Source organism: Babesia bovis, chromosome 3 (genome assembly GCF_000165395.2).
Source record: "Babesia bovis T2Bo chromosome 3, whole genome shotgun sequence".
NCBI classification, from domain to species: Eukaryota; Apicomplexa; class Aconoidasida; order Piroplasmida; family Babesiidae; genus Babesia; species Babesia bovis.
In genome coordinates this window covers 1876068-1901577 of record NC_010575.1, presented here as the reverse complement: position 1 = coordinate 1901577, position 25510 = coordinate 1876068, and the positions used below count along the sequence as shown (strand labels likewise).

The 25510-nt window shown below is 39.9% G+C and overlaps 11 protein-coding genes across 11 annotated transcripts; 6 read left to right on the top strand and 5 right to left on the bottom strand.

Annotated features, from left to right (window-relative positions):
* Window positions 1-85: 85 nt before the first annotated feature.
* BBOV_III008800 (putative Vacuolar protein sorting-associated protein 26A) lies at window positions 86-1457 on the top strand. The gene is made up of 8 exons (XM_051767207.1): window positions 86-233; window positions 306-422; window positions 462-558; window positions 600-665; window positions 703-832; window positions 870-1029; window positions 1065-1140; window positions 1176-1457. Exons 1-8 carry the CDS (start codon window positions 231-233, stop codon window positions 1418-1420), a joined length of 894 nt encoding a protein of 297 aa, XP_051623511.1. The 5' UTR covers window positions 86-230; the 3' UTR covers window positions 1421-1457.
* A 540-nt stretch (window positions 1458-1997) lies between these two features.
* Window positions 1998-4339, top strand: BBOV_III008784 (chromosome segregation ATPase family protein). Its single transcript, XM_051767132.1, has 14 exons — window positions 1998-2146; window positions 2232-2298; window positions 2336-2627; window positions 2664-2723; window positions 2759-2821; window positions 2861-3024; window positions 3062-3254; window positions 3292-3528; window positions 3566-3622; window positions 3666-3794; window positions 3830-3882; window positions 3917-3959; window positions 4003-4092; window positions 4132-4339. The coding sequence occupies exons 1-14, from the start codon at window positions 2068-2070 to the stop codon at window positions 4297-4299; spliced, it is 1695 nt and encodes a 564-aa protein (XP_051623744.1). The 5' UTR covers window positions 1998-2067; the 3' UTR covers window positions 4300-4339.
* A 5-nt stretch (window positions 4340-4344) lies between these two features.
* Window positions 4345-5110, top strand: BBOV_III008782 (uncharacterized protein). Its single transcript, XM_051767877.1, has 4 exons — window positions 4345-4554; window positions 4620-4773; window positions 4854-4906; window positions 4941-5110. Exons 1-4 carry the CDS (start codon window positions 4396-4398, stop codon window positions 5028-5030), a joined length of 456 nt encoding a protein of 151 aa, XP_051623692.1. The 5' UTR covers window positions 4345-4395; the 3' UTR covers window positions 5031-5110.
* A 277-nt stretch (window positions 5111-5387) lies between these two features.
* BBOV_III008780 (uncharacterized protein) lies at window positions 5388-8436 on the bottom strand. The gene is made up of 8 exons (XM_051767517.1): window positions 8052-8436; window positions 6581-7972; window positions 6407-6541; window positions 6261-6370; window positions 6077-6224; window positions 5929-6040; window positions 5641-5890; window positions 5388-5602 (listed from the first exon to the last, which is right to left on the bottom strand). Exons 1-8 carry the CDS (start codon window positions 8326-8328, stop codon window positions 5417-5419), a joined length of 2610 nt encoding a protein of 869 aa, XP_051623510.1. The 5' UTR covers window positions 8329-8436; the 3' UTR covers window positions 5388-5416.
* Window positions 8437-8662: 226 nt separating this feature from the next.
* Window positions 8663-9343, top strand: BBOV_III008770 (uncharacterized protein). Its single transcript, XM_001611953.2, has one exon. The coding sequence runs from the start codon at window positions 8702-8704 to the stop codon at window positions 9302-9304; it is 603 nt and encodes a 200-aa protein (XP_001612003.1). The 5' UTR covers window positions 8663-8701; the 3' UTR covers window positions 9305-9343.
* Window positions 9312-12444, bottom strand: BBOV_III008760 (Protein kinase domain family protein). The gene is made up of 5 exons (XM_001611952.2): window positions 12068-12444; window positions 9809-12028; window positions 9562-9769; window positions 9454-9524; window positions 9312-9418 (listed from the first exon to the last, which is right to left on the bottom strand). The coding sequence occupies exons 1-5, from the start codon at window positions 12413-12415 to the stop codon at window positions 9314-9316; spliced, it is 2952 nt and encodes a 983-aa protein (XP_001612002.1). The 5' UTR covers window positions 12416-12444; the 3' UTR covers window positions 9312-9313.
* A 249-nt stretch (window positions 12445-12693) lies between these two features.
* BBOV_III008750 (putative tryptophan--tRNA ligase) lies at window positions 12694-14545 on the top strand. Its single transcript, XM_001611951.2, has 8 exons — window positions 12694-13253; window positions 13314-13428; window positions 13462-13620; window positions 13656-13741; window positions 13811-13971; window positions 14007-14134; window positions 14171-14321; window positions 14365-14545. Exons 1-8 carry the CDS (start codon window positions 13047-13049, stop codon window positions 14522-14524), a joined length of 1167 nt encoding a protein of 388 aa, XP_001612001.1. The 5' UTR covers window positions 12694-13046; the 3' UTR covers window positions 14525-14545.
* BBOV_III008740 (uncharacterized protein) lies at window positions 14524-16973 on the bottom strand. The gene has a single exon (XM_001611950.1). It carries the CDS (start codon window positions 16659-16661, stop codon window positions 14550-14552), a length of 2112 nt encoding a protein of 703 aa, XP_001612000.1. The 5' UTR covers window positions 16662-16973; the 3' UTR covers window positions 14524-14549.
* A 132-nt stretch (window positions 16974-17105) lies between these two features.
* BBOV_III008730 (DEAD/DEAH box helicase family protein) lies at window positions 17106-19377 on the bottom strand. Its single transcript, XM_051767794.1, has 7 exons — window positions 19278-19377; window positions 18838-19185; window positions 18052-18804; window positions 17908-18017; window positions 17759-17872; window positions 17426-17721; window positions 17106-17389 (listed from the first exon to the last, which is right to left on the bottom strand). Exons 1-7 carry the CDS (start codon window positions 19341-19343, stop codon window positions 17124-17126), a joined length of 1953 nt encoding a protein of 650 aa, XP_051623509.1. The 5' UTR covers window positions 19344-19377; the 3' UTR covers window positions 17106-17123.
* A 105-nt stretch (window positions 19378-19482) lies between these two features.
* BBOV_III008720 (putative integral membrane protein) lies at window positions 19483-22135 on the bottom strand. Its single transcript, XM_001611948.1, has one exon. The coding sequence runs from the start codon at window positions 21935-21937 to the stop codon at window positions 19550-19552; it is 2388 nt and encodes a 795-aa protein (XP_001611998.1). The 5' UTR covers window positions 21938-22135; the 3' UTR covers window positions 19483-19549.
* An 848-nt stretch (window positions 22136-22983) lies between these two features.
* Window positions 22984-25419, top strand: BBOV_III008710 (WD domain G-beta repeat containing protein). The gene is made up of 4 exons (XM_001611947.1): window positions 22984-23245; window positions 23617-23805; window positions 23842-23913; window positions 23951-25419. The coding sequence occupies exons 1-4, from the start codon at window positions 23215-23217 to the stop codon at window positions 25378-25380; spliced, it is 1722 nt and encodes a 573-aa protein (XP_001611997.1). The 5' UTR covers window positions 22984-23214; the 3' UTR covers window positions 25381-25419.
* Window positions 25420-25510: the final 91 nt, after the last annotated feature.

Below are 25510 nucleotides of genomic sequence, written 5' to 3'. Positions count from 1 at the left end.
TTATCATTCAGGTGTGTGGGCGTCAATAGTTTGGGGTTGAACAATCGAGTCCACATCAAAGGTGTGTATAAATTCTATGGGTATTATGAATTAATAACTGACTGAGGTCGTTATAATCATATTGCAGTGCTTTTTTTAAGCCAGACAATATTTTTCAAGGGGAATTACCAGTTCCCTTTTATGTCAATAACATCGCATTATTTTATCAATCTTCCGAAGTTATTTTCAAGATGGTAGGTTTATTACTAGAACAATGTGACATGTGCGCGCGTCTAATATTGATTTTTGCTTTAATTTCATCGCAGTTTTCTATGTTTTTCGGGCAACCTTGTACTCTAGACGTGGAAATTGATGTAGACCCTAGTCGTCCACTAGTATTTGTCGATCCACATCAAAAAACGGATAAATGTCCTGTATTTTCGGTATGTTATATTGATATACCTGGAATATCTGTTTATAAGGATGGCGAAGAGATCAGTGGTACAGCGTTCATTAGTCTAAAGCCTGGTAAACAGTTTGACCACCAAGGTATCAAAGTAGAGCTCATTGGCCAGAGTGGTATGTTCAAAAGTTTAATGCCGTTTTAATTACATATTTAGACACTCTTTATAATAAAACTGGAACATATGACTTCTTTTCCATGTCCCGGGATATCGAAGCCTCAGGTACGAAGAATTGTGCCGTAGAATCTATTCGTGTTAGGAAGTGTTATCGAAAGCAAGCGTTACAAATGGAAGTTCCCTTTGGTGGGCATTGAAAACGAATCATATTGGGGAGTTAACATCAGACTCTACTATTTTGTTCGCATCACCATAATAAAATCATATGGAGGGTGGGTTGTTTGCCCTAGTAGTACATTTCATTCTTAGATGTATATTTAAAGATGCAATGTTTGCGGTGCAGAAAGTCGGCATACCGCCTCAGATAAATAACACTATAAAGATGGAGGTTGGAATTGATGATACGCTACATATTGAATTTGAATACAATAAATCTTCTTACCACTTACACGACACTATACTCGGCAAGGTTAGTAACGCAATTACGTTTCAACACCTTTATAGGTATACTTCCTATTGGTGTCATTACCAATAAAATACATGGAAGTGGCAATTGTGAGGATCGAAACAATCACATTGGGTATGTCCACATAGATTCTTTATGAAACCATTTAGGACGGTCTACTGTAGAGGAAACTACTACGCTAACCACATTTGAAGTGATGGATGGATCCCCAGTAAAGGGTGAATGCATACCTGTACGTATATACCTCAATGGACTAGACCTATGCCCCACTTATAAAAAGGTACAAAACAAACTCACAGTAAAACACTACATTAACCTTCTTATCGTCGATGAAGATGAAAAACGTTATTATAAGAAACAAGAAATTGAGTTTTGGAGGGATCGACTGGGGTGAAACCCCATTAAAATAGCCTCATAATTTTTGCAATCATGTTCTTTATTGAATTAATTTTATTCTCATATCGGGTTCACTACTTAGAGCTTGTTAACGCGTGGTGGTTTGAATGCTTCTAATGGCTTTATCCCACCAATTCCTAAATGCCCCATCTATCCTCAGACGCCTCCTATTTTCCATTATTATTGTTCTATATGATATTTCGGCACCAATAAGCGCATTTACACTATTATGAAACAAGGAGACAGCGCAGCCTGCTAAATGAAATATTCCACATCTTTCTCTTCTCTCTGTTGAATTTTCATCGAAGATTATTTTTCGAACATTCTAATTCATATACCGATTATCAACATTCTGTCCATATCTCACCGAGGCACATAACAGAATTGAAATTGCATGCCTTGACACATGATTTTCAAACTCCATTTGCTATTTTGGAATATATAACACCACAACATTCATTGACTGCTGTGTAAGATAACTATCAAAAAGTACTTCCTGGCGTTTTATTATATATTTACCTGTACATTTAAAACGTATTCATGCAATAGGTTGTTGCTGTGATATGAATCATATAGAATATCTCATATATATTAACCATTCCTGATATTCATTTTTCGGCAGAATTATACTGTAATACGCATACAATGATTTTCGACAGCTTATTTAGTGACTTAGATCATTGCTTGGATAATATTGAAAACGGGAAGCAAGAATTGTCAGATGGTCTGTATTGGGTTTTTAGTCAATTCCATCTAGATTGAATATTATTTCTGTTCAATGTTATTTTCTACCTCTAATTACTGTGTAGTATTGTTTCAGGTCAACATATTCATTGAAAGGTTCGTAGAATTACGCAATGATATTAAGGCGTTAAGGTAAGCACTACATTTATGATTTTTAATTTCATTCAAGAAAACACGTTGTGGACAATTGGCTGCAATATGATGAACAAAAATCATACATTGCATCTTTATTTGATGAGTTGCACGAGTTAAGCGTGCATACCATAGATTTGGGGAAAACAATTGCAGCAAAATCTGATCTACTCGGCCGCAACGATAGCAGTCAGTTAGAGAGATTCATCAAATTTCATGCTGTAGAGTCTCATACGTTATATTCACGAATTAACGACACTGTATGTGAATTAAGAACTTATCAACGTAACTATAATATCGGTTTGATAAAACTTCATGATGCCCAAGAGGTATGACCAAAGGTTTTCAACAATATTGTTTTGAAGGTGGCGTCAAAATTACTATCAGATCTCTGCAATATCGAACATAATCTTGACAAAACACGAGTTAGGTCCGCCTTCCAATAAATTTAGTGTTTCAGGAAAAGTTGGAAAAACAAACACTTTCCCACAATGCTGTACTAGTAGACTTAGATATTGAAACGGTAAGACTATGCAGCTTCGTGTACAATCAATTAATGTAGCAAAAAAAGTATACAGAAGTTAATTTGGTGAAGTCTTCTGTCACGATATCTTGTGAGGATCTTCGAAGTTGTGAGGAGGAACTCATAATTTTAAAAAATGAAAAGGAAAAGATCGAACTATTATTCACTAAACACCAAATAACTCTACAAACACTTATTGAAGAGTACGCGGTTTTTTGTTAGCTCATGAGAAAATATCAGATCAAACAGCCTATCTTCCACAATTGCATCGTGCAGGGCAACATTTCTACAACTAACTGATGATTTCTCCGAAGCAAAGCAGTCGAACATAAAACAACAGCAGAACATCATAGATTTGAAAGGTGAAAAGTCGAAGGCAATTGATTACTGTGAATCGTTAGCATGTAAGGTGAATGATTTGTCAGGTTGCCTTGTAAGTCGTTGCCATCTGCATCTATCTAATGTCATAGAACTCATACGAGAAAAAGAAAACAACCTTAGAAGATAGTATAAAAACTGCCGAATCAAAGAAAAATGATTATTCAAACGATATTACAACCATGTCATCTATCAATGAAAATTTGACAGAGGAAACAACAAGTTTGCTTAACATGGAAAAACAGTGGCTATCAACGTTTGAAAATATACAAAATATGGTGGAAAAGATTGAGCAATTAGAATCAAGTTGTAATGAATTGGACATTGAGGTATGGGTTTTCTCGTGTTGTCTGAATCCCCAATTAGTTTTCCAGCATTGATGCTGATGTAAAACGGTGGAAAGAGCAAAACAATATACTGGAGGTTAGTCCACTTAATTTTGACTGGTATATATCGTCTGCCATAGGTTAATCGTCGAAATGCAAAAAAGGCTGAGAAGGAATTGGAAGCTTCCAGATTATCTTTAGAGGAGGCAGTTGACAAAGATAAAGCAGAATCACAAAAGATATCTGATACACTTGATGAACTTAATAAGGTATGAATTGAATACATTTTTTAGAGAGCATACAGTCAATAACCCAATCGCGCATCGTTCTTGAGGATTTAAAAACGCAATTTGATACGTACGTTGATATATACCATTTTTCACAATTTCAGAGCACAAGGGGAACGGGATTCACGCTTATCTGGGCTGAAACATGTATGTCTAATTTTATCATTCGAGGGTCTCAATGAAGTGACAGCGCCATATGGATGAATACAAAGAGAAGCAAAGTGTTAAAATATGTGACATAAAAGCTTCACTGAAACAGCAGCGAGAAACAATATTAGAGGTAACATCAACATATTAATATTTGATACATGGTCATTAGGGTAAGAGGGAAGAATTAGAAGAGGCTTTGAAACAGTATGCTGCTAAACTGGATCAGGAAACAGTAGACCTTGAGCGATCACGACGAGCGAAGTTGGATGGAGATGCTCGATTAATAAAACAGCTTCAGGGTGAACTTAACAAACTACGCAATGGCATGTGTCATTAGTGTGTAATGTCATAGAAATACAATGTAAAGAAAGAATCTACCAACTATGTGTAACATCATCACTTCAACTCACATTATTCTTTATTCACCTAATATATGATAGCAATGTTGGATGCTGAGAGCAACTTTCTCTTTGAGAATCTTTTAGTGAGAACACACGTCATAGAATCCCTTAACGAGACATTGCAGCAAATGGTACAACGGTCATACATGACTAAGACAACGGCACATATGATACTTGAAGAAGCAACCAAAGTCAGTTGATAGCGATTAATGAAGCAAACTTCACAATTACAATTTTGTTGTACACTTTCCTGCAGCAATACCATAATTTCATTGCGGAATACTCACAAGCACTACCGTCTGTAAATTTTATCGGTCGTTTACAACATTACTCGAAATTAAATGGTATTTGGACCTTTTGCGTTGACAACAGTGTAATTATTGTTGGCAGCGATCCTGGTAGGAATGTAGGTACGTTCGGATTTAACCTTAACAGTAGTATTGACAAAATAGCTATTATTCGGTTTTACAAAAATTCATATATAAATTAGGTTTGGACGTCTTGGACCTAACAACACGTGGGAACCAGTTAAAACTACCTTACGTATGTTGAATATCAAATTTATTCGAATTCACAGCTTTTCCCGAGTCACATATCGCTATTAGACAAAGAGGATTCGGCAATATATTCGCCAAATTGTGTCACATTGAAGGCAATTGAGTATTAGATTGGATGATCAGGATTATATCGTAAATGGGCGCAGGAAATACCAGTATATTAGATTTATATGCTCTGCGACATACTAGTAACACTTGGCAAACGTATAATATTATATTAACACAAACGATTTTGACTGCATAACAATGATATTAATCAATGGCAAATATTCACGGGGTGCTATATCGTATATTTAATGGCGTAGATACATTATTAACCAAACATCACGCATCCCTGGGAGGCGTCAGTAGTCTAACGGTTATGATATCTGCCTTCCAAGCAGATGACCCGGGTTCGACTCCCGGCTGACGCAGTTTTTGTGATTAAAATATAATGAAAATCTAACTCTAGGTTTAAAGAAAGCATAAAAATATTCTCTAGATATTATTATTCAAGTCACTGCACGTACATTTTAGTCTTGAGTCCGTTGATTAAATCCTTTGCATCGCACGGATGCATATAGCACAGCTTTATGCTATCCATCATTGCTTTCGTGAGTGGACTTAACTGGAAGTTATAAATCGGTTCTAGGAATTTAACTACGAAATCCGCATTAGATTCATACATCAGCAACCACGTGGCCTGAAAAAATGATATTTAAAATGGCACTGCGTACATACCACTGAGGCTATATATAGCAGAGTTATACAAACAGGGGGAATGAGACCTTGACAGTTAATAAAAACTCCAGACATTGAAAATTGCGTGAGAGATATACATATTAGCATAGACTTAACCGCTGAGGCACCTATCTTCCCTGTAGAGTCCAGGGGTAGTTGGAGCACGTTGTACGCAATGTTGTGTCTATCCACGCAATATCTAACGGCGAAATACAAAGTCCCTAACAGAGGAAGATACGGTACGAACAAACTAAAAACAAATAGTCTTTTGTTTCATTAAAAACAAACCTGAAGAGCATCACTAGCGTTAAAATCGAGAGGTGGAAAGCATACCAGTATCCAAAATCGAAATTGGTTATTCCAAGATCGAATTTAAGAAAATAAATACATAAGGACCTCACTGAATTCTATCTAGCACTATAAAAGAGACGCTTACTTGAGATTTGGGAGAGCTGCAGCAGCTGGTTACTTGAACCAAGGAATATGGCGTTTAGCACGTAAATAGTTGAAAATCTCCACGTAGTGTTCACCAACACCTTTCCAAGATCAATAGAAAGTGAATCAAACGCCCCGTTGAAGATATTCTGCACGATGCTAGAACATACCTAGGTGCTACCTACCCAGAATGCGATCATAGAAGCGATTAAAGGTATCAATATGGTATTGATAACCAGATAGAACACATGCCCAAATAACAGATATCTCTGATACGTAGACTGAGTCCAAAATCCTATACTCGATCACAAAAGTTAAATACACAACATACCAATTTTCTTTGAGAACAAATTAATCAGCGATGGATGGACACATGTGTTAAGTGTTGCCATAACCAACGGCGGCATCAACGCACTCCAGAACGATCTTTCTGTGAGATCGTTGATACTGAAGCCTGAAGTTGCACCTGCTAATAAATATATATCCTTTTTGTTATAATAATTACCATCTGCTAATTCTCTGCTTTTCACCGTCTGTAACAGGTTAAGATGCGATAATACCCATGTTACAACAATATAAAAAGAAACAAGCAACAGATTACATCCAACCATCTTGAGGAAAATTACATATCTGGGTATGTGAAGATGCTTCCATATGATATCTCTTGGGTGCGGTGCCGGTCTTATTCTCCATTCCGGCATAGCTTCGAGAATGTTACGATCCCTAAGAATGTGCATTACGATATTAGAGTCAGCAAATGATACAAAGCATACTTTGGCAGACGTTGAATGTGTGGCATTAACTTCCTCTTGTATTTTCTCTTTTAGTTCTTTGACCTTTTTCAACAATCCAGCAAAATGCTCCCCAAAATCATCGGCGCTATCAATTCCTTGTTGTGATTGTAATACGCTGGCGTTGCCTGCTATGAATCGAGTAATCTGCCGAACAACGCCTCTACCGAAGTTTGATGAGGGCTTTGGACTTTCACGTTTTGCTTCTGTAGGTGGCAATACGAGATTCGTTGACGATAATGATGCCCTAAGTTCTTGAATGGTTTCTCTTTTTTCATCATTCTGCCCCTTCGATGGTAGGTCACTACATGAACGTGATCGACGCGGTTTTGCAGTAGATGGTTTAGGTTCCTGAACTTCTTCATATGAGTGAGTCTTTGAAGAGTCATTCTTTGTTTTGCGATTTTGTTGTAAAAGAAATGACATATCTCTACATAAGCACAACTGTGCTTTTGTTGCCTCAAGTTCTTCTTCTAAAAGCATGCGTTTACTGTGATCATAAACAATATGTACAGCAAGAACGTGTTCGGGAAAATATTTCTCAAAGTGCTTATAGAACTTAATTGGGTCGGTGATATTTTTATCAAAACCACAAATCATAATAGTATGAAGCTGTGGTCTGAGCATAACCGTAATTTGTTTCCCTCTGTTTACCTTTCGTCTGAATTTCAATATATGGATATATACAATAAAGGAGTAAATCCACACGGTCGCATAAAGTGTCCATACTGTCACTTTACACCTCCTCATATCTTCAAATGAATATGTAAAAAGAAATTGTGGCTTGTTGTTGATTGCTAGATGGGTAAACATGACGATGTTAGACACAACTGATACGACGGAGCATATACATAACATAATGCATGTGCTACGTACGAACTTAAGATACAGTACAGCCTCATTGTTCCTTATGTTATCATGCTTTCCATATAACAGGTAGTACCACCAAGATCCTTCCTTAACGGTAGATTTTATAATAGGCACTTTTGTTTTCTTCCTTGATTTTGCTAAAGAAACATACAACGACCAATTAGTTGCACTCTCATCTTCATCTTTCATATCACTGTTGCAGTTTGATACATCACTGTATGAATCTATATCACCATCTGCAAATCTATTATACATGGTATTATTAGTATATACCTAGGCGTTATCTTATATGACAAAATTCCTCTTTAGACTTACCACTGCATTCTATATCAGTTGACATTGCATGTTCCAGGATTTTACTTGCCTTTCGCATATCTTTAGAAGGTAATTTAGCAGAGTTCTTTTTGCTTTTGAGGAACGGTAATCCTTGCAAGCCATTGCGTACCAGATCTATAATTTTGCTTCGTTTATGACACCATACTATTACACTGGATACGAATACAATGACGTCCATTGCAATAATGATTATGAAATTCCTCAATCCGCGCTCCATTTTGCTTTCGGTTGGAGCATAGTATATTCCTGGATACATGTGCCGCGTTACAGCACAACTATTTAGGTAACATTACATTGCTTCATTTAAAATTATGATCACTGTTTACATTTTTTCTCATTTTTTCTAAATGTGTGCCATTCTTATAGCACGCTGCAGACTTTGTTGAAGTGCTGCTCCGTATATGGTGTAGGCACCATCTCTCGTTTTTCACGCATAGTTTAATTCTCAAACTGCGAAGTCAGGTATATTTGTGTAATAGCTTTTCTTCTACGACTGTGATGGGAATGTTAATGCTTCCCATCGGAGGTTGTCGCAGGAGCTTAGACGCACAGGCTTTGAAGGGATTGAGGATTATCGCATCATAATTACTGTTGCATCCTTGTACCTACCTAAAAAATCTTTAATAAGAATGGGTAGCAAGATTTGGAAGGACTATGTACATCGACATCTTCGGGAGCTAGAGGCATCTTCTGCCGATAATGAAAATGATTCGCCGTTCGTAGATAGTGCTCAAAAACCAAACACCGGGGTGTCTGAACCGCTGTCTTGGTGTAGAAGTCTTGAACGTTCTATAGCTTATACATTTGAGTCGTATTGCAAAATAGTGGTTACAACTGCAATTAAGCGTGCCCATGCAAAGGATACATCAGATTTGGATGCTTCGGGCATCAAAGATACTATAACTACTTTGTTTCCCTCACCGCCATCTGCCGAAAGCTCTATGGACAATGACGCACATGATATACATCGCTGCGCAGATCGTTTCCGTGGTTATCTTCGTTGGTATCGCAATATAGGACATCGCATTTACAACCAGGAGGATTGCGGCAGGACAAATACGAGTTGCCATAGGAAGATAAAGCAGCGTGTGAAATATAAATATAAATATAAAGGAAAAAGCCAGAGAGATGCCAATTTAGTCTCTAAAGCATTAGATTTGCAAAGATACGCGTTCGTACGCCCGTATCACAGGAGCCGGGAACTAGCATTAAACGACGTTTTTGACATTTGATATGCTTGTTCAGGTGGAATCTCCTACGTCCATGTGGAATATGGGTGATGCCATGGCTTCCTCTATGGATGGTCTCATTGAAGGATCGAATGCAAGGAATCGGAGCATCAGGTTCTATCACAGCATTAAATGTAGGCCTGTTTACTTACCTTGCATTCTTCCGACACATTATCGTTCGATGGGAATTTAACACCACTAAGTATGGCTTGATACATTCTCTCTAATGCAGTATTGCGATGTGATGTGTATTTACATACCTGATAGTGACTTTTTACCTCCTCCGAATCCAAATGGTCGGGTGTTATACAGCATTTCATATAGGATGCATCCGACTGCCCATATATCTATTTTGTCGGTTAGGACTACTTGTTTGTTCCGAACGTTAGCGACCAGACATTCAGGGGGTTGGTAGAAAATAGTACCACCACCTCCCCAAAGCTCCCTTGTCGATTCATGCGGAACCATCTATACATTGCATGGCAAATGCTTTTGTACTGAACATACCTTTGAGAGTCCGAAATCTGCCAGTTTAATGTTTCCCTTGTGCTTTAATATATTACCAGGTTTAAGGTCGCAGTGATGGACTCTTCCTTCTGGTAACGTTTTCATGTAATGAAGTCCCTCAAGTATTTGATAAGTCCACGTAAGCGCTAGTTTTTCTGGCACTGGTGCGTGAAGTTTAATATAATGGTCTAGGTCACCGTCATCACATAACTCTAGAATAGTGGCCAACATGTTATCTCCCATTTCGAAGCATGCTTTCATATTAACTATATTTTTATGTGTTCTACATGTCTTGTGTATATCAATTTCATTTTTTACCCTCATTACTACGTTGCCACGTTCAATTTGATTCATATCGTTAGACAAAATATGTAATTTAGCGGCCTGTATTGTCAAAGTGATTGGGTCTAATACTTCCCATACTTCTGCAAAACCTCCTTTACCTAACATATTTAGCAATCGGTATCCTCTTTTTAGTGGTGGAAATCCTGCCCATTTTGAATTCCTTTCAGCCCAGTCTCTTTTAAGCTTCTTGTAAAGGGAGCATCTTCCGTTGTCCAATCTCTTCTTTAATTCGAAAAGTTCGCTATTTGCATCTAGAATCTGTTGCAGGACAGCCTCATCAAAAACTTTGGTGCGCGGCTTTGATCTTAGGAGGTATATGCCACCTTGTAGTATTTTCATTAACTTGATTTCAGCAAATGAACATGTCGTATACAGTGTACCATCCCTGAAACTTTCTTGGCTGGGTGGTATTATAACTCTATTTGCATCGGTTTCGTCAAGCCACTCCAGAGCTTGTGGTAACGAGTAATATCCTAGTACAGTACCGCCTTTGGCGAACAGTAATGACCTCAGTTCGTTAAGAAGTGTTTTGTATCCATCAAGTTCTCCTCTTTCCTCCATCTTACTGTATATCCATCGGTTGACTCCACCCACTGAACTCAACCGATTAGACAGTTGCAACTCATTAACTCTGTTAACGCTTCCGCTCATGAGTTGAGTTGGTGTAACGGGATCTCCACTATCTACATCTGCTGTCTTACCATCTGGAGGCACTTCTCCAGGATTGATCAATGAAATACTGGCATCTACTTCGCGTAACCTTCTTGTCGGAGTCAGAGTATCATCAGCGGATGTAGTTCTTTTGTTTACAACATATTGGTTCAACCTCTTTCCCTCTGTTTGCCTACATACCAATGGATCCCACGAGCCTGAATAAAGCGCCTGGTTAGGATTTGGAGCATTCTTTCCCACTTCATTGTTATAATTTTCTGTTTGGCAAGGCATTTCTGAGGGTTGTATTCCTGCAGAAGGGGCATTGCCATTCACGCTACTCCCTCTATCCTCATATTGATTGGCTAGCAAACGCTCGCTGGTATCTCTTCTATCGTTCAATGTTCCCGTTGATTGTGTAATGTGCAATACATGCGGATCTCTATTTCGTGTTGCAGGTGGTGCTCCAGTAGCTGCCGTAGTGTTGCAAGCTTCCATGTTATAATTATTAGGTGGAACCTCTGCTATATTGGCTGCCGTAGCTTCTGCTAATCCATCAGCATTTGCCTGTATTTGTACTCTATTATCAGCTTGATGGCCATAGAATGATGTATTTTGCTGAGATGTATTTCTAGCCGTATTCTGTGTTACATGGGCATTTCTGACCCATTCATCACATCTCCTTTGACACTGTAGATACATGGCATACAGCTTTTTGCACCTATTTCTATTTAGTTGGTTTTCCTTTTCTATATCGGCAATAAAATCCTTCCTGCCATATAATCTCTCTTCGGTAACCAGCATACGTTCGTTCATTTTACGTTCGCATTCCTTTGCTTCCGCCAACATTTCGAAAAAGTACCTAGATGTAGACGCTACCTTACGCTTGACGTCGCTATTGTCTCTGTTTCTTTTGTACAGATAATCATGATATTTCTTAAGGGCATCGCTAAGCACTTGGGAGTATTGAGGTCCTGCTTCAATCCAATCTTTTACCATATCATTTGTTTCATCTTTCCTTAGCTTGTGATCTGAACCATTTTTTAATTCAAAAAAATTTCTTAATGCGTGATCTCCACCTATCGTATTACATATATGTTGTTTCAGTGATACGTCTTCAGTCGGCTGGAATTTTGAAGCATAGTACTTCACCATATATTCATTAATGGCATTTCTCTTCCATTGCTTTGCAAAAAGCATTTGTCTGCGTTTTTTTGCAAATTCCTGTATAATAATGATAGGGTTTTAATAGGCGTTACTTACCGGTGATAAAAATACATTCTTGTTTTTTGTTGGTGGCTCGATGTCTGTTCCCACGTTAGTAATAGCTCTATCTACATGTGTGGATAGTTGTGAGTCAAGCCTTTTGAGAACATCTGAAGCAAGATGGCGATCACTTATTGCTGGGCTATATGAGACCAAAGTATTACGCGCCGTTTTCATCTTATTTGGCAACACGGGATATATCGCATCATTAACACTATCTCCACTCTGTGTTGGTTGCTGCCTATATGGGTATTCTTGCGGTACGGGGTAGACATCATTTACGTCATCTTCATTAACAAACATTAAAGGCACATTGGTGAAGCTCTCTTGCTTCTTAAGCTCCATCTTATAGGTATTGTATTATCATTTCTCCGCAACGTATTTAAATAGAATAATTATCGTGGCCATGAGTTCGTCAATATTCCTTGAAAACATTGGACAAAATCGCATAATCACTATACACAAATGAATTCTTTTTATTGACATTAGATATTAAATGTTTATCAATTAATTATATGTTAATGTGTGGATTAGTATAGAAGTATTGACTGGACGGTTTCACCTTCTTTAGGTGACACACCATTGACACATGTATTGACATTCGTTGCATTGTATGGTCCATCATTTACTTTATTTAAATGAACCATAAAATGCTGCTTTTATTGTTATATTGCATTAGACAATGATTTGGTGTGAATACAAAACACGTATATGAGTTGTTGTTCTATATATCATAGTTTGGGCATTTTATCTTAGATGTGCATCTTAGATATTGTCTTCATTAATTTATTTGTAACTATACTATATATAATGCTAACATTTAGTTCAGTGTTATTACAGCATCATTATCTTTTACCTAAGAAGATGTTTATTTTTACATGACGTCTTCTATTATATTTTGTTAATATAATTGCTGCAGTTGTATGCAACTAAGTTGTAGAGTGGCACCGATGACACGTTCAATTTTAGGATTCTTATGAGTGGCACTCTCGGTTACGATTTTCGCCACGGCACATGGCTACTATTCGCTTCCTATTTATTTTGGTTGACGCCGTTAATTGATGACTGTTATTGCACCCGGATAAGAGGGATACACGATCGCAAGAGTGGATTTGTACAATCAACTGGCATATCAAACCATCTACGGCGTTCGGCAGTATACTCTGCAATTGCTGGCATTCAGGTACGTTTTGGTGCTATGAGTTTGGACAATCACATTGCTTGAGTGTTAAATACTCCACAGCCCACTGGAGATCTTCATATCGGTAACTACATTGGTTGCATCAAGCCAGCTGTTGAATACCAGACAGCTGGCGGCGCTCTTAATGTGTTGATTGCGGATTTGCACGCCACGACAGGTATTTCATATTCCTGCTAGATATTATGCTCAGAGCATAATACTACTGTTAATCTATCGGACTCGATAAGGAGAACTGTTGCCACACTATTGTCTTGCGGTGTTGATCCAGACAGGAGCGCTATTATATTACAGAGCGACTTCCCTGAGATTTTAGAACTTCATTGGATACTTTCAACAGTTATTTCAATAGGTAGATTTTGATATTTGTGCTGTATAATACAATAGGTCGTTTGCGCAAGCTTGCAAATTTTGAACACCGCCAAGTAGCTCAAGATGGCGACTCTGTGGCAGAGTTCCTCTATCCGTTGTTGGTGAGTTATAGTTGTATAGAGCACTACGTAGATGATACATTGCACGAGCTTTTATAATGTGTACCACAGATGGCGGCGGATGTGCTATGCAGTGGGAGCGACTCCATCATTGCAGGGGAAGATCAGTTATCGCATGTTTGTGTCATTCGCGAGGTGGCTAAAAAGCTTAATCGTTTAGCTGGTTCAACTGTCGTATGCATTCCTGATATGTTGCCTAACACAGGTTTCAGGTGCGTACTGCTGTATTTATTATTTACCTGTTCAGGGTCATATCGCTTGATGGGCGGGGTAAGATGTCGAAATCATCGCTACAAGCATGCTCGCGCATTAATATAACTGACACTGAAGAAACTATATATCAAAAGATTAAGGTTGCGAAAACATCTACCGATGGTGGGTGTAAACAAATTTGTTGACACTGTTAAACAGATACGTCATCAACTGAGGTTACCAATTTGCGTCGACTGCTAAAATTCTTTTCGGGTGACTCCGGTGCTAACATTCCTGGAGATATTCAGTTTAGCTTGTTGAAAGAACATCTCCATCAAGTTGTCACCACGTATCTGAGGCCTATTCGGCAGTATGTTCACGTCATTATATATATATATATATATGACATTCAGGCGGTACAACGAAATACTACTAGACGACACTGCTGTGTCGTCAGCACTAAAATCTGGCCGTACTAGAATGCAGCCAACATTTGCATCTATTTTAGAGGTATGCTACAATTACGTTCTTATCACATGCTCAGCGCGTGAAACGTTCTTTAAACTATTATAATTAAAATATATATAACTGATAAAAATCACTTTCCCACAAGTTTCTTGAGTAATCTGAACTTGATGGACAGTTCAATAGGATCTTCGGGTGGCGAAGGCTGTGTACTGACCGTAGGAGGTTCAGGTTGAGGAGCGATGATACGACGCGGGTCCAATATACATTTCTTTTTCGGAGGTGGCACTACCGCTTCTTCCAAAACAACCCTCCCGAATTCAGCAAGGTCGCCCACTAAAATTAGTCTTTTAAGTCTCTCCAAGTCTGCGTTATGCTGCTGGTACAAATCGATTATTTTTTCGGCCTCTTGGACACTTATATGCCTCGTTGTGGCAAATGCCTTCTTCAGGTGCCTTTCTGGCGTTCCGTTGCACAGGCCATGGCCCGATGTGTGGTAGTCCGATTTGGATCCAGACAAATCTGAGCCATGCCGTTTCGAGCTAGCGGGTCCGGACCTTGCGCCACCTCTTGAGGACCTTCCAGCCTTCCCTACAGTATGGCTGTCACCGCTTTCATCCAACAAATTGGAATCTCGTTTTCTTGGTTTGCCTACACCCCTGCCACCACCTCGGGTCCGAGTTGGTTTTACTACTTGTGGAGGCTCCGCATATTGCTCTTCTGTTGCAGCATCTGGCGTTTCCGTCTCAAAAGCAAGAGTATCGTCGACAGAAGGCGTACTTACAGTTGGAGTAGTTACCCTAGAGCCTTTCTTAGCTTTTATTTTCCTCTTAGTTCCTTTCTTGGTGCTTGATACTTCCGACAGTTGCATTGCCGCATCTGGCACATAGTCCTCATCTTCATCATCTTTAACATTTGGCTCATCATCCAAATCATCTTTGGATGCCGAATCAATTTCCATATCTTGCTCGTGAATAATAATATCAGTATCCCCGTCCATATAACTTTGCGATTTTATAGCATCTTCTTGAAAACTTGGTTCACTTTTAACCGGTGTTGAGCATTTTTCGTCAGTTGGATTGGGTTCGTGCACGGGGTCATCAACCACTTGCTCCACAAACAGCGGAGGGGCCTCATGAGGCAAGTACACACCTTCAACAGATTCCTGCTTAATTGGTGTAGGCAATACTACCTCGGGTGGCGGGAAGGCTTGTATTGGCGGCGCTTCCGTAATTGGAGCAAACCTCGATACACGTGTATGTTGCTTACGAGGTATTTTTTCCGTAGGGAGTATGAAAGAAGTATCCTGTACACTTGGAAGTGAGTAAGGCATTGGTTTATCCTCATTAGGAATAATTTTAGGACTGAGAGGTACACCTGACATCCTTTGGGCATGTAGATGCGATTCAATCAGCGCCGAAGGACTACCCTTGACACCAAGCCCCTCATGGGTACTATGCGTTGGCTCATTATCGTCACTTGGTATGGTTGGCTGCTTAGCATGGAGCACATCAAAGGTGGGAACAATCCACTGTCGTTGCGATGCCGATAGCCCCGAAGCGTTTCCAGAAATTTGGTCAATGCCCAGCATTTTCGATATCTTCGTACCCGATATATCAGTAACTTTAGTGATAGGCATATGAACATGCTTCGTAATTTTATCTTCATATGCATCGGTCATGGCATCACTATTAGGCGGCGGATGGTAGTTCAAATTAGGCGCAGGATTGTAGCCTGGTGGACTCAGGTTCTGCGTTTTTATTTTAATTGAAATGGCATCACGTTTAGGACCCATATATTGTTGTACCATTGGATTTTCTATATTTATCCTATGGCCCTGCGAAGTATCAACTTTACCAATCTGTTCGACTCTCTGAGCTAAACCCTCTAAACTTGGGGAGCTTATCAATGGCGTTGATTTTCTGAGACCTTGAACATGCCTATCTTGTTTTAAACCTGATCTATCGTTATCTAGTACACCTTCCTTCCCTCTCGTACTTGATGCATTCATCGGCGCTGCCGTGACCGGGGTACTTTTCTTGATTTTATCTTGACTATCCATTTTCGAAAACATACTTTCGTAATACAATATTTTACGCATTTCCCTGGAACTGGAGCTCGGATCAAAGTTTTGTTTCGCGTATGAAGTGGATACATTTAAATCAGAGGTTATGTAGGAGCCTCGCCTTTGCGGCGCTGAAACTTTCTGGAAGCTATCTTCTGCATATGCCGAATTGTCTTTCATTTTCAACGGTATGAAATCCCAGACATTACCTCAAACATCGTGTGTCTTGCTACTGTTTCGACATGCTTCGATAACTTCAGGTAGATGTGTTGTTTAGCATTGTCCATGTAACGTGATCATTGCATGGCCATTAGGCAATGAAAAATTGGCTAAATATTTAGCTAAGACAGTTGTACAAAACAACCCTACTATTGTAATGGATTCTTATTCCATGCACTTTTCAGCTAGTCTGTATATCGACTCGACTTGTACAGTGGTACATTAATACCACCTGTATTATATTTGCATCCCTAGGTTAATATAGTGGGATTTGTTACTGTTCTATAGAGGGATGTACACTTGTATGGTTCCGCCCTCACAACAGTGTTGTCCACACTACCTTGGGGCTACCCCTACCGCTATAATGGATAATGATGCATTCCACCGCGAAGTTTCACTATAGCTTTTGACATTTATAAATCGTTATTTGTGTTTTCGTGAAGACTGTTTTTTGTTAGTTATTCCACGCCTCCCGCTTGTACTTTTCTGACGTGTCCCTTGTGTCGCCATGCGCGTTTTTTTCACATGATTTTGTCCAAGTGAACTATTCTTTTTAACTTTGGTTATTTGTCCAGGTTCATGTTCATTATCCTTTTTTCTGTTCGTTATTGCTCTTAATTTAGTTTGTAGCAACTCATTTTTGGATGCCTCTAACTTTTGCTTCTTTGACCTGAACCATATGCGTTCTTCTGAGATAACATATGAGCGTTTGTGGTTGACCATACCTCTTTTTTCCGTGGAGCTTCCGTATTTAATAGCGTTTTCACATTGGCGTAACTCCTTCTCTACCTTTTCTGCTGCTAACAATTCTGCTATTTTTGGTTCCATCTCTTCTATTTTACTCTTATAATTTTTAAGGGCAGCGCCTGAGAGTTTAATTTTCTGTTTATCTATATTTGAACCCTTATCCGTTATACTTTTCATCATGCTTTTAATGGCCGATCTTTCCTTTTCGGTGTAGAACGTTATGGCAGTGCCCTCTTCTCCCATTCTTGCTGTTCTTCCCACTCTATGCAGGAACCTGTGAAAGTATAACAACCTAAAATGCGTTTCCCTACCTAACATTGTCAAAGGGTAAGTGGACATTGATTACTGCCGATATTCCTGGTATATCGAGACCCCTTGATGCAAGTTCGCTGGCCATCAGGAAGTCCACCTCACCGTTTTTGAACCTGATTTTCATGTTTGGTAGTATACTGTAACCAACTTCTCAATTTGCTCAAAACGCTTAGCTTGAGCCAAATCGCCGTGCAACTCTCCAGATTTCAGACCAGCCAATTGAAACACCAAAGCATTTCTGTGTGCAGCTCGTTTTGTCTGTAGCTACTTACTGCGTTGTGTTTGACCTTACCTGGAAAAAGAGTATAGTCTTCTTGGTATACCTTTGTGAACATAGGTAAAGTGCAGCCGCTTCCCTGAGGTCGTCGCTTTTGAGTTGGATGTTCTCGCATTTGAGAGTTTTAGCAACAGTAATTTTGGGAGTTGCCTTGATGTATATTGGATTGACCAGTGCGACAGGCACTAACTCCTTGGTGGCTTCAGTGAGCGTTGCGCTAAATAGCATTGTTTGTCTTTCCTTGTTACACAACTGCAGGATATGTGCCAATTCATCCTTGAATCCTAGATCTAGTAAACGATCAGCTTCATCAAGGACCACAATTTCTATCGCATCCATATGTATGCAATTTGAATTCAACATGATATCCAGTACTTTACCCGGCGTGGCGAATACTATATATGGCATACGCCTTAGCTTTGCCTCCTGTTCTTTGACAGGCACGCCACCAGTGATGAGCACTCCATTCTGCGTCAAATTCTGTGTCAAAGCTAGGAATACATCGTAACACTGCGCAGCAAGTTCACGCGTTGGTAACAGTATAAGAGCTTTTGTGCCGACCCTCTGATTACCACCGCGTGTTAAATCTACGTCTTTTTGTTTAATGACCCCTGCCGTTATCAACCTCTGGAGAGTAGGAATCAAAAACGCTGCACTCTTTCCAGAGCCAGTTTCTGCCGTAGCAAGCAGATCCTTGCCTTCCAGGGCAACAGGTATTACCTTGCTTTGTATAATACTCGGTGCCTTGTATCCCATGTCAAACACCGCCTGGACATGTATCTAATTATCCGGTGAACTAACCTTGATTAATGACCTTGAAAGACCCAAATCAGACCAATTGGTATCTGAAGTAAGATGGCTATTGACTTCTTGTTTGGAAGTCGATGACTCAGTAGCTTGGGCATCGAGAGAGACGGTAGACTTGTCTGAGTTATTAGCCCTTGTCTTCATAGGTGGACCTTGTATAACTCCATCAGCATCATCTTTCTCAATGTCCATTGATTCTATGCCCCTTTTATTTGACCTTTTCTTGCTTTTATCTGTGTATTCAGAGTTTGTAGCTGCTTTTTGTGCATAATCCACGGCATTGGCTATACTATACCCGGAATCTTCTTGGTCATTACCATCCAAAAGGTCGAAAAAACCATCCTGCACAATGCTATGCATTTTTAAATGTCATTACAGTATATTAGCACGGAAATATTTGCAAACTATTCGGTTAGATTTCGTAGGTCACTTACCTGCATATCGATGGTAATGTCTTGTTCGTCATTTGACGCATCATGATGCTCTGATTCATGCTCCATCCTTATTGCGATATGTTTAAAAGTGGAATATCGATTTGTTTCGAGAATGTGAGATATTAACTCCCATGTGTGGGACGGCACAAAAACGCGCTAAGGACCTATATGGCTATAAACAAGTTATACTAGTATGCGTATATAAATATATTTGTATGCGAAATTGAATATGATTGGGTTTCTACAACTACAAGCTGCATCAATGATGCGCCCTAAACACTGGGCTCAGGGTCAACAACGAAATTGACTTCGTGTACCTGAGGCTCCTTGGCCTTCGGGGAGACAATTGTACGACTTTTAACTCCGCCAATTTCGGTGGATATGTCGGCGGTAACAGCGCCGTCACTAGACATGACAACAATCCTGTGATTACCGTCGGATCTCAGTAAAACTTCGACGGTACCGATGAGAAGAAGAATATCATTATCCATCTTCTGAAGATGAATGTATACTATATCCCCGAATCTTTGAACTTCAACACCTTGCAGAATTGCGCTGGTGCCCAAGCTCTCAGCATCCAGAATAGTGACTTCAGAGCAAGGCGACAGGCCAAACATAACCAAAGATTGGGAAAGATCGTAATCGATTTCCCTCTTGTATGGAACCAGTTGATATGGACCAGATCTAGCATTAATTTGAGCGTACTTCTTGTGCTTCAAAACATCTCTATGACGGAATGTAACACAAAGTGTGTCATGTGCCGATTCACTACGAGAGTACATCGCGACAAGATTCATTCCGTCGAATGAGTGCAATCCAGCACCATTATCAGCGAATAACAAATCCTGTGCAATCCTAACATATCCATTGGTAACTGACTCCAGAACGAAAGACTGACTGTTAGCTTCGACTTGTTTAAGTGATGCATTTACTTTACCGTTGAACATAAACTTAGGTACGTGTAGAGGCTCAGTCTGACTAAACTCCATTATCATGGCGTCGTCAAACATCTCCGAGAAGTCAATATTTCTGAACAGGGATTTGACAGTTACATCAGTAAAAATGTCATGGTCGCCACTCTTCTTGTAGAAGGAATGAACCCATTTACCACCCTCCTCGCGATTACCAACAACTATGTTGTATGAATGTTCGCTGTTGTTAATACAGACAATGGTATCCTCAGCGTTGGCCTTCATGATCTCTCTAGTCTTACCCTCAATTTCGATGAACTTGATTATCGTACCGTTCGTTCCCTTGTAACATTTACTGTCATCTACAGTTGTAGTAACAACACTCGGATTTTCTTCACCTAAAGTAAAAGTGAGTTCCTCACGTGTACTGCGTTCCACAACAAGTGGTGTCTCTGGCACCACGGGTGTTGTATCAACCTCCTCTTTTGCTGGTTCCTTTTCAGACTTTTCTTCAATCATAAACTCATCACTTCTAAGATCAGCGTAACCAGCAGACATTTCGACACCTTCATATGTATCTACGTGAGTTTCAGTCTTCTGTTGAGAACGCGGAGGAGTAGCCTCGCGTTGGCAAGCTGCGGGGGATGCATCAACAGGATGACGTGGTGTAGCACGAATCGGGGATTTGAGAGCTTCTTGATGAACAGGGGATGCCTTGTTGAGATACGCTGGTTTTTTAATGTCATCGGGGTCGTCTGGACTATCACTTTCGTAACCGTCCTCAATATCTGGAAAATCAGTGCCACCAAAACTCGCATCAGTAGCACTTGGACGACTTTCTCGCAAATTAGATGATTTGTGCTCATTCATGTGCTTTACATTGAGGTGCGCTTCGGCTGATGCACTCCTACCGAGGTATGGATTCCTTCCGTGATTCTTCAATGATGACTTAGATTCCGATTTTGTTTCTGCCTTAATGTCACTGACATGTTCAGCCTTGATATCCTCTTTAACTTCATGTTTAACATCATGTTTGATTTCATGTTTAACTTCTGGCCTGATCTCGTGTTTTATCTCTGGCCTGATCTCGTGTTTTATCTCTGGCTTGACTTCATGTTTAACTTCTGGTCTGACCTCATGTTTTATCTCTGGCTTGATTTCATGTTTAACGTCATGTTTACGTTCTGGCCTGACCTCATTTTTGGACTCCAGTGTGATAGGAGTCTTGGGAATAGGTGGTGGATCAGATCTCATTCCACGCCTTTCTTCAACCTTGATGTTGGAGTGAGTTTCATTTTCACCTTCGACCTTTTCTTCAATCTTGGGCTGGGCAGCAGGCTTATTGCAGGGCCCCTTAAATACATACCTTTCTTTATGGTCATTTACCTGCATACCATCAGGGCCAAATGTGAACTCGTCCGATGAAAAGTCATCAAAGTGTATAGTAAACGTGTTGTTGAAAGGAGAAGCGCAGAAAACTTCCTCCACATGAGGTGATGCTGGCATTTCAACCCTGTAGTCGTGCAAACGAACGGCGGTAATCACAGCATTAGTGCCATGCTTTACACTGTATCGCGTAATACCACTCAACTTGTTGCAGACATCCAATCGGGGATCTTGTTTATCCGATCCCAAATCGAGAATAATGCTGTTAGCAGCGTCAACCTTTACAGCCGCAGCGTTGCTGATAGCCGTAAAAATGAAGAGCATCAGCTCAAAAGATAACAACAATAATCCTTTATGAGCCATCTTTCGTCTTCTGATTGTTTTAAATTATTACAACTTGTATGCTCGTGTCAGCAACATACTAAAATTACTGCCTTCATAGATTCTATACCATATACATTATCGAAACATTATTCAATTTCACAAAATATGGTAATTCAGACTACTTTATTTATACAATTTTAGTAACAAGTTTAGCCGACCTTTGCGGCAACACAGTTGTAAAATACACAGCGATAATTACACCAAGCACATCAATTTTGTAAGGTGTACCTTAACTTGTATACATTTAATACGTGAATAAATGTATACAAGTTTATATTTAAAATGAAATTTTATGTAAACGTCGTTTTAACGCCAATGTTACAGTCTTCCTTGCGGTATGCTGAGTGTCAATGCAACCCCACTGTGACCAAAACGACATCGTGGCAGTACTTCTATTTGTATATATCTCTCTATGTTAAACACCTTTTGATGTCTGTTAGTCTATATTCAATATAATGCGACGCTTGATGTGCATACTGCGGTTTTTATTTTTTAACGTGCTCCACGCTTGAGTTAATGTCGACGCAACTTCCTACGAATAGGGCATTTGAGCTAAAGTCTCTACACACTACAAGTTGTTTTAATGATGTATCTAGAGGAATTAGCGTGTTACTTGTATTTCTCAATGTATGTATATGGGCACATGCTGGTTTACACCTTCAATGACTCGCGTGGTTATGTGTGCTTATTGAGTTACCTTCCTTGGGTGCAACACAATTATGAGTGAACCAGGAACTAGTATGTCAATGTGGAAAACATTTATACTTTTCAAAAACGATTTGTATATCAGAATCCATTGAAACCACCAATGATTACTCCGCGTACTTTAGGCATAATACCTTAGGCGATATATATCTCACATTACGTTGATGATTCCCGCGGTAAAATGTTTTTATCTAAGAGCGCATATCGCATCAACATTGCTCTCATTTGTTAAAGTTATCATAGGCATGCTTATTTAGCTTACAACCTCACATGCCATTGTCATCCGTTGCTTTACCAAATCTCATTTGATTACTATAAGTCGACACACGTGTGGGCTGATCCAGACGTTTTTGGAAGGTGTAATTAGTAACTGACTGTGCACTTCCAGATTCCCAGTGCCTCTCGTTCCTGTCGTCTTGGTTTCTAAGGGTATCTACCGTTCGCTGAACATTACTGTAATTCAGCATAATTTTCCAACTGCTAACAACTGTGTTTATTAAGGCAAAAATCTGCCAAATAAAACATTGATCGTCGCTCGTGTATTATTCAAGATGTCGACGGTAAAGCTGAAGAATTTATTCGGTATGTACATTTGCGCTGTATATGTAACTGTATAGCTTTAACTGTAATTGTGTTATGTGTAATAGTTTCATTATTTATACCGATTAAATGGTTTTTCTATTTGGGTGTTTTCTACTTCTTAGTGCCTACATTGTATGATAACTTATTCGTTTGTGCATTATAAGAGAAGAAGTGTTTGTAATTGCGCTGTGTGTCTACTAGTTGTACGTCATGAATTTTACTTGCGCTGTGGAATAAGCTATGATGCGATGCTTTAGTACTGTGATGATTCATCTGTATGGTAACGCATGTTGTCGAGCACCTGGGTATATTAGTGGAGTGTATCAAGTGTATTCGCAATCATCCAAAGATAATTGTTAACATTGTTATAGGCGAACCTTTTAAGCAGGTTTACTGCGATCTCAAGATAAATCCCAAGCCCACTGCCTTCTCAGGTGGTATGGCAGCCAGTCCCACTTATGTTGCATTTCCCTGGGAAGTTGGCGGTGGTGGGCTTGTATCTTTGATTGGATTAGATAAGTTGGGACGCAACAGTGGTGCGGAAAAGATAGATTTGCGTGGTATGTTCTCCACATCAGTTTAACATTGCACTATAGGCCATGCCGGATCCCTACAGGATATGGTCTTCAATGACTTTGACTATAGTGTATTGGCCACAGGTTCCGATGGTTTGTGTTTTTACTTTTTGTGTTACATTGTCTGTAGACTGCAGTGTACGCGTGTGGCGTGTTGGTAACAACGAAGGTAGTGCACTTTGCAACCTTGCTGGTCATACCAAAAAGACTACCAATGTTGTGTGGAATGCATCAACCGATTATGTATTGCTATCGGGCTCTATGGACAATACTGTTAAGGTGTGGGATGTAAAGCACGGTTCTGCAGTATCCACTATACCCATCGAAGGCAATTACTCCTACTGCAACTGGTCCTATGACGGTAATACAGTTTTGGTATCTACCAAGGAGTCTTACGTAGCCTTTGCTGACCCTCGTGATGGAAAGGTAAAACTCGCCTTCAAAGCTCATGACTCAAACAAAGCTACTAGTGTACAATGGTTAGGTGGAAATTATGGTGGAGATTACTTGGCTACCACTGGTTATGTAGGCAACCAAACACGTCAAATTCGCGTGTGGGATGCGAGGAATACTGATAAACCCGTGGTATCAAAGGACATTGACTCTGCACCGGGACCTTTGATTCCATATTGGGACAGTGACACCGGTCTACTTACCGTAGTTGGTAAGGGTGATCTTACGGTGCGTATATTCCAGTACCTTGAGGGTGATTTGAATCGTGCTGGTGAGTTCAAGTGCAACGGTACCATTAAGTCATTCTGCTTCCTCCCCAATAGCGCCTGTGATAAATCCAGGTGTGAACTTGGCCGTCTGCTATACAACTGTACCTCTAAAGAAATCAACCCAATATCTATCGTTGTACTTCGTCGTAACAGCCAAGCTGCGATGGGTGAAATTTACGGCAATGTAGAGCAGCGCCGCAGAACACTCGCCGAAGAATGGCATGGTTGCGATTTGGGCGCACCGCAAAAGAGCATTTCAGCCACTTTTGATGAGACTGCACCACCTTCGATGCAGTCGTCATTTAACTCACAAGTCAGTGATAGTGCTAAAGCCAGAACTATGCTGTCGGTGGCATCACCCTCTGCAGATTGGGAGTCCACAGCCACCGGCAAGGCATTTATTGAGATTGTGGGCCATGTAAACCATTTAAGTATACGCTACCAACCCGCTTTCAACAGTGCTGATATGCTGGAACACCTGGAGAACCTGGAGAAGGAAGTTGTAACTATGATAAACCTGGTCAAAAAGGAACATGGAATTTCAACTCCTTCAATGACAAGTTCAGGACGTAACGCATCCCAAGTTTCGGATCGATCGTCTTCACATCAACCAATGAATTCCTCTGCTACACCTAATATGGCTGCTGTCAACACTGCCGCCAAGGTTACTTCCGTAATCCCAAAGCCGAAAGAAGAAACAACCAGCAATAACGCATCCGATGGTCAAGCAGCGGTAGAAAGTGCTACGAAGGGACTTACCGGTGTTAAGGCAGCCATTGCTGCCATGGAGGCGCGCCGTGCTCAGGCTAAGGGCGATGCCTCCGGCCGAAAAATGTAGATCTGGACAAAAGATAATTACGTCATAGAGTGAACATGTATGAGGTATTGCATTGCGTCCTAGATGTTAAATAAACACGGTATCGTATAGAACCATATTAAATCACAATGTTTCATGTGGGCGAGATGAA

Bases quoted from the DNA above. Each gene is read 5' to 3' on its own strand.
- BBOV_III008800 (XM_051767207.1), top strand. The intron at 1,030-1,064 runs GTTAGTAACGCA...ACACCTTTATAG, and splicing joins ACGACACTATACTCGGCAAG to GTATACTTCCTATTGGTGTC. The intron at 1,141-1,175 runs GTATGTCCACAT...GAAACCATTTAG, and splicing joins GATCGAAACAATCACATTGG to GACGGTCTACTGTAGAGGAA.
- BBOV_III008784 (XM_051767132.1), top strand. From the start codon at position 2,068: ATGATTTTCGACAGCTTATTTAGTGACTTAGATCATTGCTTGGATAAT. The intron at 2,299-2,335 runs GTAAGCACTACA...ATTTCATTCAAG, and splicing joins AATGATATTAAGGCGTTAAG to AAAACACGTTGTGGACAATT. The intron at 2,822-2,860 runs GTAAGACTATGC...CAATTAATGTAG, and splicing joins TAGACTTAGATATTGAAACG to CAAAAAAAGTATACAGAAGT.
- BBOV_III008782 (XM_051767877.1), top strand. From the start codon at position 4,396: ATGATAGCAATGTTGGATGCTGAGAGCAACTTTCTCTTTGAGAATCTT. The intron at 4,555-4,619 runs GTCAGTTGATAG...ACTTTCCTGCAG, and splicing joins TACTTGAAGAAGCAACCAAA to CAATACCATAATTTCATTGC. The intron at 4,774-4,853 runs GTACGTTCGGAT...TATATAAATTAG, and splicing joins CGATCCTGGTAGGAATGTAG to GTTTGGACGTCTTGGACCTA.
- BBOV_III008780 (XM_051767517.1), bottom strand. From the start codon at position 8,328: ATGTATCCAGGAATATACTATGCTCCAACCGAAAGCAAAATGGAGCGC. The intron at 6,371-6,406 runs GTATGTTGTGTA...GATCGAGTATAG, and splicing joins TTTGTTCTCAAAGAAAATTG to GATTTTGGACTCAGTCTACG. The intron at 5,891-5,928 runs GTTTGTTTTTAA...ATTTGTTTTTAG, and splicing joins ACGCTAGTGATGCTCTTCAG to TTTGTTCGTACCGTATCTTC.
- BBOV_III008770 (XM_001611953.2), top strand. From the start codon at position 8,702: ATGGGTAGCAAGATTTGGAAGGACTATGTACATCGACATCTTCGGGAG.
- BBOV_III008760 (XM_001611952.2), bottom strand. From the start codon at position 12,415: ATGGAGCTTAAGAAGCAAGAGAGCTTCACCAATGTGCCTTTAATGTTT. The intron at 12,029-12,067 runs GTAAGTAACGCC...ATTATTATACAG, and splicing joins AGAATGTATTTTTATCACCG to GAATTTGCAAAAAAACGCAG. The intron at 9,525-9,561 runs GTATGTAAATAC...ATACTGCATTAG, and splicing joins AGGTAAAAAGTCACTATCAG to AGAGAATGTATCAAGCCATA.
- BBOV_III008750 (XM_001611951.2), top strand. From the start codon at position 13,047: ATGAGTGGCACTCTCGGTTACGATTTTCGCCACGGCACATGGCTACTA. The intron at 13,429-13,461 runs GTATTTCATATT...TATTATGCTCAG, and splicing joins GGATTTGCACGCCACGACAG to AGCATAATACTACTGTTAAT. The intron at 14,322-14,364 runs GTATGTTCACGT...TATGACATTCAG, and splicing joins TATCTGAGGCCTATTCGGCA to GCGGTACAACGAAATACTAC.
- BBOV_III008740 (XM_001611950.1), bottom strand. From the start codon at position 16,661: ATGAAAGACAATTCGGCATATGCAGAAGATAGCTTCCAGAAAGTTTCA.
- BBOV_III008730 (XM_051767794.1), bottom strand. From the start codon at position 19,343: ATGGAGCATGAATCAGAGCATCATGATGCGTCAAATGACGAACAAGAC. The intron at 17,873-17,907 runs GTTGGTTACAGT...CATGAAAATCAG, and splicing joins CGTTTTGAGCAAATTGAGAA to GTTCAAAAACGGTGAGGTGG. The intron at 17,390-17,425 runs GTATGGTCAACC...ATGTTATCTCAG, and splicing joins AAGCTCCACGGAAAAAAGAG to AAGAACGCATATGGTTCAGG.
- BBOV_III008720 (XM_001611948.1), bottom strand. From the start codon at position 21,937: ATGGCTCATAAAGGATTATTGTTGTTATCTTTTGAGCTGATGCTCTTC.
- BBOV_III008710 (XM_001611947.1), top strand. From the start codon at position 23,215: ATGTCGACGGTAAAGCTGAAGAATTTATTCG. The intron at 23,246-23,616 runs GTATGTACATTT...ACATTGTTATAG, and splicing joins AAAGCTGAAGAATTTATTCG to GCGAACCTTTTAAGCAGGTT. The intron at 23,914-23,950 runs GTTTGTGTTTTT...CATTGTCTGTAG, and splicing joins ATTGGCCACAGGTTCCGATG to ACTGCAGTGTACGCGTGTGG.